The sequence below is a fragment of the Lissotriton vulgaris genome, chromosome 5 (assembly GCF_964263255.1).
Source record: "Lissotriton vulgaris chromosome 5, aLisVul1.2, whole genome shotgun sequence".
NCBI classification, from domain to species: domain Eukaryota; kingdom Metazoa; phylum Chordata; class Amphibia; order Caudata; family Salamandridae; genus Lissotriton; species Lissotriton vulgaris.
In genome coordinates this window covers 1,808,912,569-1,808,926,740 of record NC_141693.1, presented here as the reverse complement: position 1 = coordinate 1,808,926,740, position 14,172 = coordinate 1,808,912,569, and the positions used below count along the sequence as shown (strand labels likewise).

Here is a 14,172-nt window from a genome sequence, read left to right as displayed (position 1 = left end):
GGTGTCCATCACCTACAGTAGGGCTCCTTCTATGCGGGACAACCTAGTAATATCAAATCCGGAAATTTTAGCTAATCCCATTTGGTATCAAAATCTGAAAGGCTTTAAGCGATGCATAACATGCAAAGCATGCACACATGGTATCAACACAACCACATATGTAAGTCCTTTTAGAACTAAACCTTATAAAATAACCAAAATGCTGTCTTGCAAATCAGAATATCTGGTTTATTTTCTAACGTGTCCGTGTGGTAGAATATATGTTGGGAGTACTAAATTACAGGCTAACATAAGAATACTCCAACATTTACGCGCAATAACCAATATGGATAACACCTATCCGGTGGCCAGGCATTTTAAGGAGGTCCACGGATCCAACAATAAAGGTTTATCCTATTATTTAATTGATTCAGTACCCCCAAAGAGACGGGGGGGGGTGATAGAGAAAGTCGATTGCGTAAACTTGAAACAAGATATATTCTACTATTAGACTCTAAACAACCCTAGGGTCTCAACAACACGGAAGAATTATACACATGTTTAGAATGAATAATCCTTGAAGTGTACAAATGATGACATAAGAAAAAGATGAAATAATACCAATAATGAGATTAACATGGTAATATAGAACTAAAAGAAACTTTTGTTACATAACAGTATTTATTATGTGCTTAATTTAAAATGGGATGTATTTATGACCTTTTATCTGTATATAGTATTTATTTATTATATCGATTTTATTGGACATATTAATTCTCATTATAAATCTTTTGTACATAATTGATCTGTGATAAAAAGAGGAAATCTAGTGACTGGTAGATATGATATGTGTGGTAAATAGAGAATAGAGAATATAAATGGAATTCGGAGTAAGGATCCCATGCATTTATTGACCGTACATATATACAGTAATAGACAGAATTATGATGAAATAATGTACTGTATAAATATATCAATTTTAATTTACTTTTTTAACCACAAGAAGAATTTTATGATTCAGACACTAGTACTTTAGGGGATATTTCTATTTTATTTTATTTTACTTTTTGAATTACCTCAGGAAATATATAGATATACAAAGGTATTTTACCGTAATTGATTTTTTGCGAATTTGCACACAGGTGAAGTCAAGCTCGATAATAAATAATAGTATTTTACCTGTATTGTATATTATCAAACTTTCTATGCAAATATTTGCACAGTTAGGATATGAATTCCGAAGTACATGATGTCTCAGGCATACGATAATGTTTTGCCCAGAGATAACATAAATTAAATTTGATCTGTACTTGCAGATGCTATTTGTAGCAGATGAACGGGGTTTTATATTGTGTATATTTAATCTCAGATCGGGTATTTTACCGATAATTATGCTGATATTATTTTGACTTCACTGATTATTTGCACATTTGCACATATATACAAAATGGACAAAAAACCAAAAAATGTATGCATTGGCGATACCATATGTAATAGTATGTCTTCTATATCCATTGAGGTATATGTCACGTGAGGGAATTGAATTGTGCACTATCACTTTAAAAATGCCTTCCATTGGTCATTCATTGTCGGGTGAACAAGCGGCGGGAGCCGCGAAACGCTTCTCTGACTTTGGGTGAATAAAACATTGTGAAGAAGGAATTTGGGTCTGTGTCCTGCTTTCTGGTCAATGCGCGATTGAGGCGTATGCGCTAGTCTTTCAGGATTCTACGATATATATATATATATATATATATATATATATATCTATATATATCGAAACATTTCATGCTAGGCTGTGGCCTGAAGTAGACTATGTGCTTTCTTTGTCCTGAAATAAAGTACTGTTATAACTCGACGAGAACGCCTTGTTGTCCGTACCTGTGTGGTCTCAACAAGAATATGTGGTGAGCCAGGATCTTGCTTATATATATATATATATATATTCACATCATGCTGCATAATACTGGTGAAGTTGTTGATCTTTTCCATTTGCATCGTCTTCCAGATAAGGTTCCATGAGGTGGTGGGTGCACACTATGCTGTGTGTCAGTATACATAACCATGGGTGCTGCAGAGAGTGTAAAAAAAGTAGCTATGCATACCGTTACTTACTACCTTTTAAGGTGGACAGTATTGTACGCTAGCTTGTGTTATATCTAAAATAGATTACTGTAATGCTTTTGATGTGGGCTCCCAATCACGCCTACTCAAAAAGTTGCAAACGTGGCAGCAAGAGTGCTGAATAATCTTCCCAAATTCTGCTCAGCCTCTAAAGTTCTTCATTGGCTGCCCACTAGGACAAGGATCACATTTAAAGCTCTATGCTGGGCCCATAAGGCACTGTATCAAGTTGGGCCTCGCTTTCTTCAGGATTATTTTAAATGGTACGTCCCTTCTCGTACTCTGTGGTCTAGCAATGCCAGACAGGTATGTGTGCTCAGAATAAAAAGAAGAAGCTTCTCCTATTCCACCGCTAAATGGTGGAATTATTTACCCACTCATCTTAGAATCAGCCTAATCTATTAACGTTGAGGAAGGAACTGAAAACATTTTTGTTTAGTATACCATAGTCTAATAGTTCTTTTAGCTGCTGGCAAAACCCTTTGCTTATTTCATTCCTTTGGTTTTAAATGACACTAGTGGCAAGACGCCTCTTTGGTAATCTTGTGCTATAAAATATAATAACATAAAATAACATGTAGAAGTCTCCATTCATGGGCAGCATTGGAGTTGATTTTAGGACATGGAGATCACCACTAGATGCACTGTATTTTTATTTATTATTTTTGAAATATTTGTATTGAATTTACAACAAGAGAAAACATAAACAGCCTCTATTACAACCAGTATTGTCAAAATATAGTACACCACGCTGGCAGAATTGTTTTGTTGCCCCCTCTTTAGCCCATTTGTCCCCCCTTCGCATCCCCACCCGCCCTCCAAGCTCACTCTTTTTCCCCTTTCTGTTGCTATTCATGAAATTATGCTAATAACCCTATATTTTTGTCAGGGGACCCAAACCTCCTCCCATTCCTTTAGGCATCGCCTTCTTTCATACAACTGTATCTGACTGAGACATCTAGCCCAGATTCCTTACCTTTGACTGTTCCAGGTGTCAGACTGGATCTGGAAGGTTTTTCTTTGAGCAATACCCCTGCATGCGGAAGGTGGTGTCAATCGGCTCAGTGTGACATCAGCGGCGTCATCCGTGCCAAAATTGATATCTGCATTACTTATTTAGGCGCCACCTCGGTGAGCTGAGGTCAGTTCTTTTCTTTCTGTGTTTCATTGAAGCGCTGATCTGTGAAGAGAGCTACACTCTTTCACCTTTTGACAGGATTTTTTAGACTTTTTGCTGCCTCTTTTTGGTGTGTAGGAAGTCATGTCGAGGAAGACTTCAGGTTTCAAGCCGTGCAGCGCCTGTCACCACGCTAGGGGGTGGACCCGCATTTGGTTTGTTTGTGGTGTCTGGAGCTCGACTTCAACTCCATGTTTTATTCTGACTGGCGGGCCATGGCTCCGAAGTTTTTGAGGGAGCATTCCTTAAAGCAGCTGCTTGCGGCCTGGCAGTCAATACCATGTCGTGCTTCTCTCAGAGGTCACGGTCGAGAGAAAGGTCCTGACATGGCTCCAGGTCTCTAGTCCTCTTTGCCCCATTTAAAATAGATGGGATATTCAGGTAAGCGTAATAAAAAACGCTAGAAGTGTGCTTCAACTTTTCCCCATCTGTTGACCGACACGGCAGAGGAGCATCGACGTTCAAAGGCTCGTTCTCCAGAACCGAAGCCTAGATTGACTCAGCGCCTCCTCACTTTTCTAGGAGCCAAAGGGACCCCAGCTCAAATTAAAGAATTTTATGAGGCCATGCGTCTCATTTTTGAATGGTCCGAACGCTCGGGTCGCCTTTGGGCCCGGTGGGTTTGGTGGGTGGCCCATCTGGTTCCGCACCTGCAGCTTTGGCTCTGGCTCCGATGGCTCCCGGACATGGATCCAGCCCTGCACCGGTTGTTTCATTGCGATGTTAGCCCCGACGCTGATGGTGCCACAGCTGGAAGTGTCCTCCTTGGAACCTTTTCTTCCATTTAATGATGCCCTCACGGACGTCCTACTGGGAACATGGTCCAAGCCCAGCACAGGGCTCCTGTGAATAGGACAATAGCCAGCTGCCTCCACCCTGCCCCGGGCGACTCAAACATCCTCACTACCCATTCAACCCCGGAGAGCTTGGTAGTCCAAGCCACTACATCCCACGACCCATTCCTTTCCACTCCCCTGGACAGGGAATCCAAGAGGCTGGACTGTTAGGGTAAGAAGTTTTCTTTTTCACCAGCCTTGCATTGCTGTCATTGAACACCCCATGCTTATTGAGCTGTTATTCCCACACTCTGTAGGAAATGGTTGTGCAAGTGCTGCCACAATTTCCGGACCAGGCCCGGGCCGTCCTTTCCCAGACAGAGAAAGGTAAGAAAGATGCAGCAAAGTTCACCATTAGGTGTGGTTTAGACACGACCGACTCGCTGTGCAGAGGAATTTAATTGGCGGTGGCTATTTGATGTCACACAAAGCTGAAAACATCTGGCATTTCAGGGGATGTCCGGGCCTTGCTCATGGACATGCCCTTTGAAGGCAACCAGCTCTTCTGAGTCAAGGCAGATATGGCTCTGGAGCACTTTAAAGACTCAAAGGATACAGCCAAATCCTTGGGCCTTTCAGTGGCCACACGTCCCCAGTCTGCCTTTCGTCTCTTTTGTGGCTATGGAAGGGGTTCTCAGCCATGCCAGCCATATCCCAGCCACCGAGCCATGCATGTTCCACAATCCCTGCACGGCCAAGGGTGCAGTTCCTTCCTATCATGAGGGTTGGGCGGCCAATGGTCCGGTCAGCCACCACCCCCTGGCAATTTCAGCCTCTAAATCCTCCTAGTCTCGCACTTCCAGATCATGGGCATCCTTTAAGTGCCAGGATCAACCATCACCGTTACCACTGGCAATCTGTCACATAGAACAGTTGGGTTCTCCAGATGGTCCGAAGGGGCTACTCCCTTCCAGATCGCCCTTCCCTCCATGCCTCCATCCTATGACCGGCTGATGGAGAATCATTTGATTTGATCCACAACTCTTTTGGCCAAAGGAGCCGTAGAAAGACTTCCAGTGCCAGAAGTAGACTCTTGTTGTTAATCTCGCAACTTTCTGGTACCTAAAAAGGACATGGGCCATCTTCCTACCCTAGACTTACGGGCACCTCAACTTCTTCCTCAAAAGGGAAAAATTCAAGATGCTCACATTAGCTCAAGTCCTGTCTGCTCTGGACCCTGGAGACTGGATGATAGCGTTGGACTTGCAGGACACCTATTTTCATATTCCTGCCCTACCTGCCCACTGGCGCTACCTGCGGTTTACAATAGGCCGAAAGCATTTTTAGTTCATTGTGATCCCTTTTGACCTTACCAGTGCCCCTCAGGAGTTCACTAAGGTGATGGTGGTCTTTACAGCTCATTTGTGCAGATCAGGGTTGCCAGGCTTCCCCTATCTCGATGACTGGCTGCTGAAGGCAGGCTCTTCCCAGACTGTCGCCTCCCACCCCCAGACTATGGTGAACCTCCTGCATATGCTGGGGTTCGCTATCAATGTGTCGAAGTCACACCGACTCACTCTCAGACGCTCCCTTTCATCTGAGCCGTTCTGGACACAATTCGGTTTTGGGCTTATCCTCCCGAGCGAGTCCAGTATATTCAGGCTATGATACCGATGTTTCATCCTCTATCCTAGATTTCGGTGAGGATGACTCAGACTGCTGGGCCTCATGGCCTTATGCATACTGCTAGTGACACATGGCAGATGGCATATGCAGGCTCTGCAGTGAGACCTGAAGTTCCAGTGGGTGCAGCATCAGGGTAATCTCTCTGACATGGTCCAGAACGGTACAAGACCTGCAGAAGTGGCGGACGAACCGCGATTGGGTCAGTGGCATACCCCTCTCTCTTCTCCAACCAGATCTCACAGTAGTGAGAGATGCATCACTTCTAGGATGAGCCGGCCATCTTGGAGAGGTGGAGATCAGATAACTCTGACTGATGAGATTGGATTTGAAAGCCTTTCTACCCTGCATCGCAGAAAGGCTAGTGTAAGTGTTCACAGAAAACACCACCGCCATGTGATACTACAACAAGCAAAGTGGAGTGGGGTCATGGACTCTTTGTCGAGAGTCCGTGTGTCTCTGGACAATGCTGGAAAAACAGAGCATATTCTTGGTTGTTCAACACCTGGTGGCAAGCTCAGCCATTGATACCTAGCGAATCACAAGTAGCGTCTACATCTGGTGGTGGGGCAAGGTCTTTTTCAGCAGTGGGGAGAGCCTTGGTTAGATCTGTTTGCCTCTGCCGAGAATGCACAAGATAATCAGTTTTGCACTCTGGAGTTTCTGAGGCAGCTCTCGCTCGGAGACGCTTCTCGTCTCAAGTGGGTCTCAGCCCTCCTGAATGCCTTCTAGCCCATACCACCCCTGCCCAGAGTTCTAAAGAAGATCAGTAATGACCAGTCCGAAGTCATCCTTGTGGCTCCAGACTGGGTATGGAAAGTCTGGTATCCTGAGCTATAGTGTACCATATGCAAGGCTCTCCACATGTGCAGCATGTTTCACAGTTCGAGTCACTGTAATCGTAGTCTGTGCTATGGAAAAGACTATGCCATTGCTACCTCGCTACACTCTATGCAGACTAGGTGAAGTAAGCTAGAGTGCATAAGCATTGAGACTGTCAACCAAGCACCCATACCAACGCATCTCCTGTTTAACTACCTGCACCAATAGGGCAGAGTTAGTAAAGCAGTGATGGCTCGGTCCCATAATTCTCTGCAGCCTTGTCTATGCAGTACCATTATATTTTATATATATACATATCTACTCACACACAAGTCACACATACAGAACACACAGATATGCACACATATACATACTCGCCCTCGCCATCCAGCAGACGTCGGTAGGTCTCAATCTCCATCTCCAGCCGGGTCTTGACGTCCAAGAGCTCTCCATATTCTATTGTCTGGTACTCCATGTCCAACCGGATCTGAGCCAACTCCTGCTCCAACCCACCAATCATACCTTGAATATGTGAGAGCTGCAAGCAGTAGCTCCCCTCCGCCTCGACCAGTGTGTCCTCTAATGATTTTTTCTATTGGGTCATTTCAAATAAAACAATAATTAAGCAAATAATTGATAACAGCTACATTTCTATCACTAGGTTACCTTTTATCTAGAGGTGATGTTGGCAAGCATACCTACTAAATCAAATACTTGTAAAATCCCTCAAAATACGTTGTGAAATGTACTGTTATTGTATGTGTTGCCTGAAATTTTGTGTATGGTTGAATTGCTCTGCTGATTCACCCATTTAGTCTCTTCAAATTTGGCTAATGTGTAACCCTGGGCGTCGTACTCTGCTTCGCCAGCGCAGTTTGCGGAGATTTACCAACTCCATATTCCGCTAGGAACACGAAGTTGGGCAAATCTCCGCCTCCGTGGCGGAGTACGAGGCTTGCCCCCCCATATAAAAATGTAAAAAACACCACTTACCTATCTTCTGCCTTCCCTCCTCCTCGCTGCGTTGTCTCCCTTCTTCCCGCATCCTCCTCATGCGTGAACTGTGCGCAGTTCACGGAAGACATAATACCTACAGGGACGCGAGGAGGAGGACACGGGAAAAAGGGAGACACCGCGGCGAGGAGCAGGGAAGGCAGAAGACAAGGTAAGTGGGTTTTAATTTTTTTTTAAATAATATGGTGAATGGCCCCGGGGCGGGGCGGAGCGGAGTCCCGCGTTGTTCCACAGAGGTTTTATTTTACTACGTGGAGCTACGCGGAGCTCCACTACGCATACTCTGCCCAACCTTACTAATATGGCTACTGGAAATTTTCTAAAAAATAAAATAGGTTGTTTGTCTAGTATCCATATTTTAGGTTGTGGCTGATTTGCATACACAAACTCTCATCAATCTTAAAAAGAGCAACTTCAGAGAAGAAAAGGAAATGCAGCCCGGAGATACTGAACAGAAGTAAAGTTTCAAATTAAATCTACCTTGTTTTACTTTTGTGCAGTGAGACAAAGCACCACTTTACTTAGAGCCTTTGTCGTTCTAATTGATCTTCAGATTGCACTTTCTCTCTTCCGATCTCACTCCTTGTTTTAGAAATTGAAGCCAGTTCACTGAATGGATTGGTTGGGGAACATCTGATGCTAACATTAATCCACTCAGGGCACAGTTTAAAGGTAGTTCCAGGATACAGTTGAAACCTAGATTCTAAACTATACAATATTCCGCTCAACGTGCTCCACATCCGCCCATTGATATTTTTACATCGGTGAATGTGAGATGCCAGTAGTGACACACTGTGCGTCACGCACACCTCAGTGCTTTAAATACGTACACTTTTAGTCATGCTAATAAACCATACCACGGCGTGAAGGGAGGTTAGAAAGCAAATACAGGGATGTAACCTAAACCAGCAGAGACCCGTCCTGTTAGCTTTAGTTGCAGTTGAACGTCCACCATTTACCTTATTAGAATAATGACCGGTTTATTCACAAAGGTCACATTTTTGAAATTTTGCTGCCTACCTCGGCATAATTCAAATTGTGAATACTCCTAATTGTAGTTGATTGGCCATGAGGATGGCTTTTACCATGGCAAGTTGTGCTTGCAGCTCTATCTCCAAGCCTTGAAAAGTGCGCTGCAGGCCTGTGATCTTGCTCTTGCTTGTCTAGCCTTGCTGGATGTGCTGTGAAATCTCCTTTCTCAGTTCTTGGGTCTGAATAGAAAAAAAAATGGATTGTAAGGATTCAAGCCTTCTTGTTTTTTGATCTGCAGAAACATATAGCACAGATATGCCACACACATACGCCACACACATACGCCACACACATACCAATATATACTGATCGGAATATTTTGGACACAATAGTCCAGGTTTATCAGAAATCCATAGACTGCAAAAATGAATACTTTTTTAACATCTGGAAGGCTATTAGAGATTGCAAATGAGTGGGGATCAGTCACAATATATATACCATTGAGACTTGCAGGACAAGAAAACCAATAAAAGGATGCAGCCTTCTAAATCTGGCCAGCAGTATGAGGTCATTAAAGTTAATCATTTATTGAGGGTGGCCAGTCAGAGTGAATGTAGGTGAGTGTATGGTTACGGGCAAGTACCAGCTCCATGTTGGCTTGGGTGGGACTCCATTAAAATCAGTGGATAATTCTGTAAAATTCCTTCAGAATCAGTGAGCCATCACAGCTGTATATGAGTGAGATTCCATAAAATTCTGTTTGACTAAACAAACTGTTTAATGATCAAAACTCCATTAAAGTCTATGATGGAATTATGCTGGTGATGACTCAATAGTTGAATACATCCACATGGCCTGTGATGAGCAACACTTTCTGAATTACATAGGGAATTGATGCTGGATAAGGCTCAAAGCATCATCAAAGACTAAAGAGTCACTGCTCCTGCTCATTAGTAATGATTCATTAAAGTATATGTGACAAGTTAAGTTGAGACACTCACTAGTAGTAGGCTTGCACAAACTTCCATGCAATGTCCAGTTAGGCCACAGGGTTCCTTGATACACTTCTAGAAGTGGGAATTGCACTGCATTGCACCCAGTGAGTGAGGACAGTGGAAGGGGCACTGATTGTTTCCAGTAAGTGAGTGCTGAAATAGTGACATTTAGGGCCACATTATGAGTTTGTTGGTCCGAGGACTGCCAAACTCACTGTGCCGCTGTGGTGGCGGTCCGCCACCTCTGCACAGGCGGTCCAACCGCCAGATTACAGCAAGTGTGGTCAGACCGTCATTGCACGGCGCAACAGCCAGGGATCAGAGATTCCTGGCGGTGGCACAGTGGTCTGAGGGACGCAAAATGCTTGATGGTACCTTCCGGCACCGCTAAGCATATTATGACTTTCCTCACAGCCAGTGGTCTCATGCAGATTATTTATCCATGAAAAGGCTGGCTGTGAGGAAAGAAAGGAGGCCCAAGAGTACCAATGTGCACTGGGGTGCATGCAGGGGGGCACATGGTGTGCCCCCGTGTGCATTTACCCCATGCCTGCATGGCATGGACTGCACACTGGCAGTCCTGTGGTGATGCAGTTTATGGCTCACATATGAGCCTTTAAACTGCACTGCCACGGGACCGCTACGCCGCCGCCTGCCAGGTCATGAAAATACTTGTAATCTGGCAGGCGGGAGACAGTGAGTTTAAACGATGTGGGAGCATGGTGGTAGCGTATTGCCCGGTCCCGCTCCCGCCCCGCAAAAAAGCGTAATAAGGCCCTTTTCCCAGATTGTAAGACTTAGGCAAAAGTATTTTTTTTGACTGTGAGATGAGAAAGATAATGGCAATTAGTGATCAGAGTACGAGAGCTGTGATACGGCTGAACTGACCTTTTGATTATACTGCTCCTCAGCATCCTTGCGATAGTTGTCAGCAAGGAGTTCGTACTGTCCTCTCATGTCATTGAGAAGCTTCAGCAAGTTGAAACCTGGCGCAGCATCCATTTCCACACTTACTTCTCCAGCAGCGACATACGACGAGCTCTTTATATCCTGCACATACAGGAGAATGACAAAGCTTTCACTGGCAGCATTGGGAACATTTATCTATCACACGTGTTTTCCACTGCAAAGTCAACTGATTACATTTTCTGACTCTATGTATGATGCTTGCAGCTCACACCACAGACTAAATGGCCATTTACGAGTTTGGCACAGGCACAGCACCGCCAAAGACGTGCACGGCCCACCCGCCAGATTATGAGTGTCTGGCAGGCTTTTGTTTTGCTGTTCCCATGGCGGTGTACTGAAAATGGGCACTGCAATGGGAACGCACAAGAAATTCAAGAACGACATGGACTAAGAAGTCCACGCCTTGCTGGAACTTGGGGAGCATGCAAACAGCATTCCCATTGCGGTGGGGAAACCTTTGTTTCCTCACCACCAACCTATTTATGACAGGCTTACTGCCATGAAAAGGCTGATGGTGCGGAAACTCTAAATATGCTTGTAGGACCACGGCTGTCCCTCCTTGCATATTGGTTACCCCTGTCTGCTGCACTACCGCCAGGGAATGGCGGTTCCCTGGCACAGCGGTGGCAGTCCAAATGGCCGCCTCGGAATAGGGTGGCTGTAGGACCGCCACTGCTGTGCCACCGCGAGTCTGGTGGTCAAAGACCGCCAGACTCTTTATAGTTCATAAATAATAGGTGTTATAATTGAAAAATAAAATGTACTTTTAGGGCCCCTGGCCATAAATACACACACATAAATCTTCATGTTGCAGGAATAATTTCTCAGAATATCTTCACTGCCATCTGCGCACATCTCCACTGCCATAAAAAGTATAAAATGTTCACAAAAAGAATGGTGTTAAGTACAAGGATGTGCTTGCCCAAATCGAAGAACACCAGGAAAAATATGGAAAAACAATCAACCAAGAATCAGGACCATGGCCTACATAGCTGCAAGATAGTCTAAGTGACAACTTCCACACAAAAAAAACCATCACCAGCTTCTGAAGAAATCCTAGCCCAGCAATGAGCCTGAATGGAATAACATAGAGCCTGCACAGGAACCCATTTCTTCTATCTTGAAAGAATGGAAGTGCTTTCCATTTGAATGATGAATAACATGAATTACCAGTTATAACTGTTTTGTATCAATTTTTTATTTTTTTATTTAAGTACATCTTAGCAGGAGCTAAGAACTCAGCATTAGTGCATTGCAAGGTAGATGAGATTTTAACCACAGAGAAAAGCTTAGCTTTACCTCTACTCATATTCACAACTTCCTCTTAGCCAAACTCAGCAGTAGTTAGCTCAGCAGTCATGTACACTAGATATGAAGAGGTCTCATAGTCAGGCAAAAATCCACCTGATCTTGCACTTGCTAGAAATTAGCCTCTCATGAAGCCACCACCTACACACAGACTCTGTAAAGTCCTGAAGAAGTCCCCCCTACAGACGATAACATTAGTGCACTATTGTGCACCAGGGATCGAAATGATGACGTACACTATCAAGTGTTAATGATCAAACGCCAGGATACCCGTAGGGTGACAGTTTGCGTTATATAAATACCGAATCAATCAATCACCCACAACAATTGAGAATAACTAGACTATTGGCTACTTGGGTAGAATCACATCTATACCTCTATACATATTAAATATGTGTCTTCAATTTATGTTTTTTCGGTATGTATATAATGTACCTATTTGGAATGTATGACGTTACCACGCAAGGCAGTACAACGCGTGCCATTACATCGCAGTCATTACAACGACTGCGATGTTACCACGCTATGCCATTACAACGCAAGTCTTTACATCGACTTGCGCTAGATGGCGTGCTAACATTAGAAAAGTGTAATTTACTATTCCAACTCCAGTCCACTTAACAGTTGGGAAGGTGTTGGGGTAGTAAACTACACTATTCGTAATGTTAGCACGCCATCTAGCGCAAGTCAATGTAAAGACTTGCGTTGTATTGCATAGCGTGGTAACATCGCAGTCGTTGTAACGACTGCGATGTAACGGTATCGCGGTGTACTGTCTGCGATGTTTCCCACCTATTTGGCATGACCCTCCTTCTTTGCATCAGGAAGGATTGACCATGCATCTCTGAAAAGAGAACCTCATTTGAAACAGATTACTAACCTTCCTATTACACCTGCATTAGAATCCAGAATCATAAACAAACATGAGCTGTTCTCTGTCTTATTGCAAGTACATTAGTAAGGTTCACCCAAAATATGTTTGTTCTTACTCAATCCTTTCCTAGACCTAAGATACCATCTAGTGCAAAATCAAGACAAACCATATAGATAAGAAAGGGAATGGGTACCTCCTCGTGGTTCTTCTTGAGCAAGGTTAGCTCCTCGGTGAGGATCTCAAACTGGGCCTCCAAGTCTGACCTGGACAGTGTTAGCTCATCCAAGACCCGACGTAACCCATAGATGTCAGCCTCCATGCTTTGGCGAACAATCTGCTCATTCTCAAATCTGAAGGAAAAATAGATCTCATCAGTAGAGGGTGATATCTACATATTTTGTCTCTCATTTGTAAATTTGTGACAGATTTTTAAAAACATTTTCTCTGAGGCTACCACAGTAGTATGCAGCTTTTTATAAAACCTCCAAATAATATGAAATACAGTAAAATAAAAGTAGCGGACCTGCCAGATGGTTAAAAATATTTACCACATTGATTCAGTTATAACTTGCACAGCATTAATTGTAATGCTAGTCGGCATTTATGAGCTGGAGTATACCAGGAGGAGCTCTGTAAAACTCAATAAATGCAGATAAATGTTGTCTTGTCCCATTCATTTGCCCCTTTCATTTTCTCTTTAACTTTCCCTTTCATTTTTCTCTTTCCCCTCCCTTGTCCTCCCATACCCTACACTACCTTTCCCTTCAACATGTTATTAGTAGCCACTTCAAAGTAGAAGAGAAGGAAGCTAAAGTGTCAACTAAAGATACAAGGTGGTCTGGATGACTTATTGTTGTTCACCTGTTATGTTTCTGCAAGAAGGCTTATCTTAGGAAGAGGGTAGCAAAAAGGAAGGAGTTGACTGGTTTCAGGCATCTAATCCACCAGAATAGAAGCAGGACTAAGAGGATGGTTTAAGTTGTGGTGCCAGTCTGTAATATTTTACATATACATTGGTATTGCAAAATTCAGAGTGGATCCACTCATCAGTGTTTCTTGTAATTAAGTGACTTCCCATGATTCTTGGGAATTACATAATCACAGAATTAATGGTCCGGTATAAAAATATATTTTGCAGTCGCAAATACTTTGATTTGCAAACCTTTGTGACAGCAGAATAGCTTTTGGGTATCTACAAGATCCAAATTGAAATTCAGTGACATATAACGGAATCCCAAAATAGGTTTTTCGAATTGCAAACTGGAGGAAGGGGTGTGTTTAGGGTATCTCTTCCCATTGCTGCTACCTACAGGTATTTATTAATGGTTTGCAACTGGACTTGTGGTTGCAAACCATTGATAGATTATCGACACCTCGAAGGAGTTGGTAACCCATTTGCTTTGTGAATGCTGTAAAAAACGGATTTTAGGAATAGGATGTGATCTCATGGACCACTGCTTACTTTAAAAAAAGTTTGTG

At 43.5% G+C, this 14,172-nt stretch overlaps 1 protein-coding gene across 1 annotated transcript in view; it reads right to left on the bottom strand.

Annotated features, from left to right (window-relative positions):
• LOC147717253 (keratin, type I cytoskeletal 12-like) overlaps window positions 1-14,172 on the bottom strand; it is a 73,340-nt gene that overhangs the window by 14,980 nt on the left and 44,188 nt on the right. Inside the window, 4 exon segments of the mRNA XM_086920500.1 lie at window positions 6,936-7,153; window positions 8,661-8,786; window positions 10,431-10,592; window positions 12,887-13,043. Coding sequence (XP_086776626.1) covers window positions 6,936-7,153; window positions 8,661-8,786; window positions 10,431-10,592; window positions 12,887-13,043 — 663 coding nt within the window.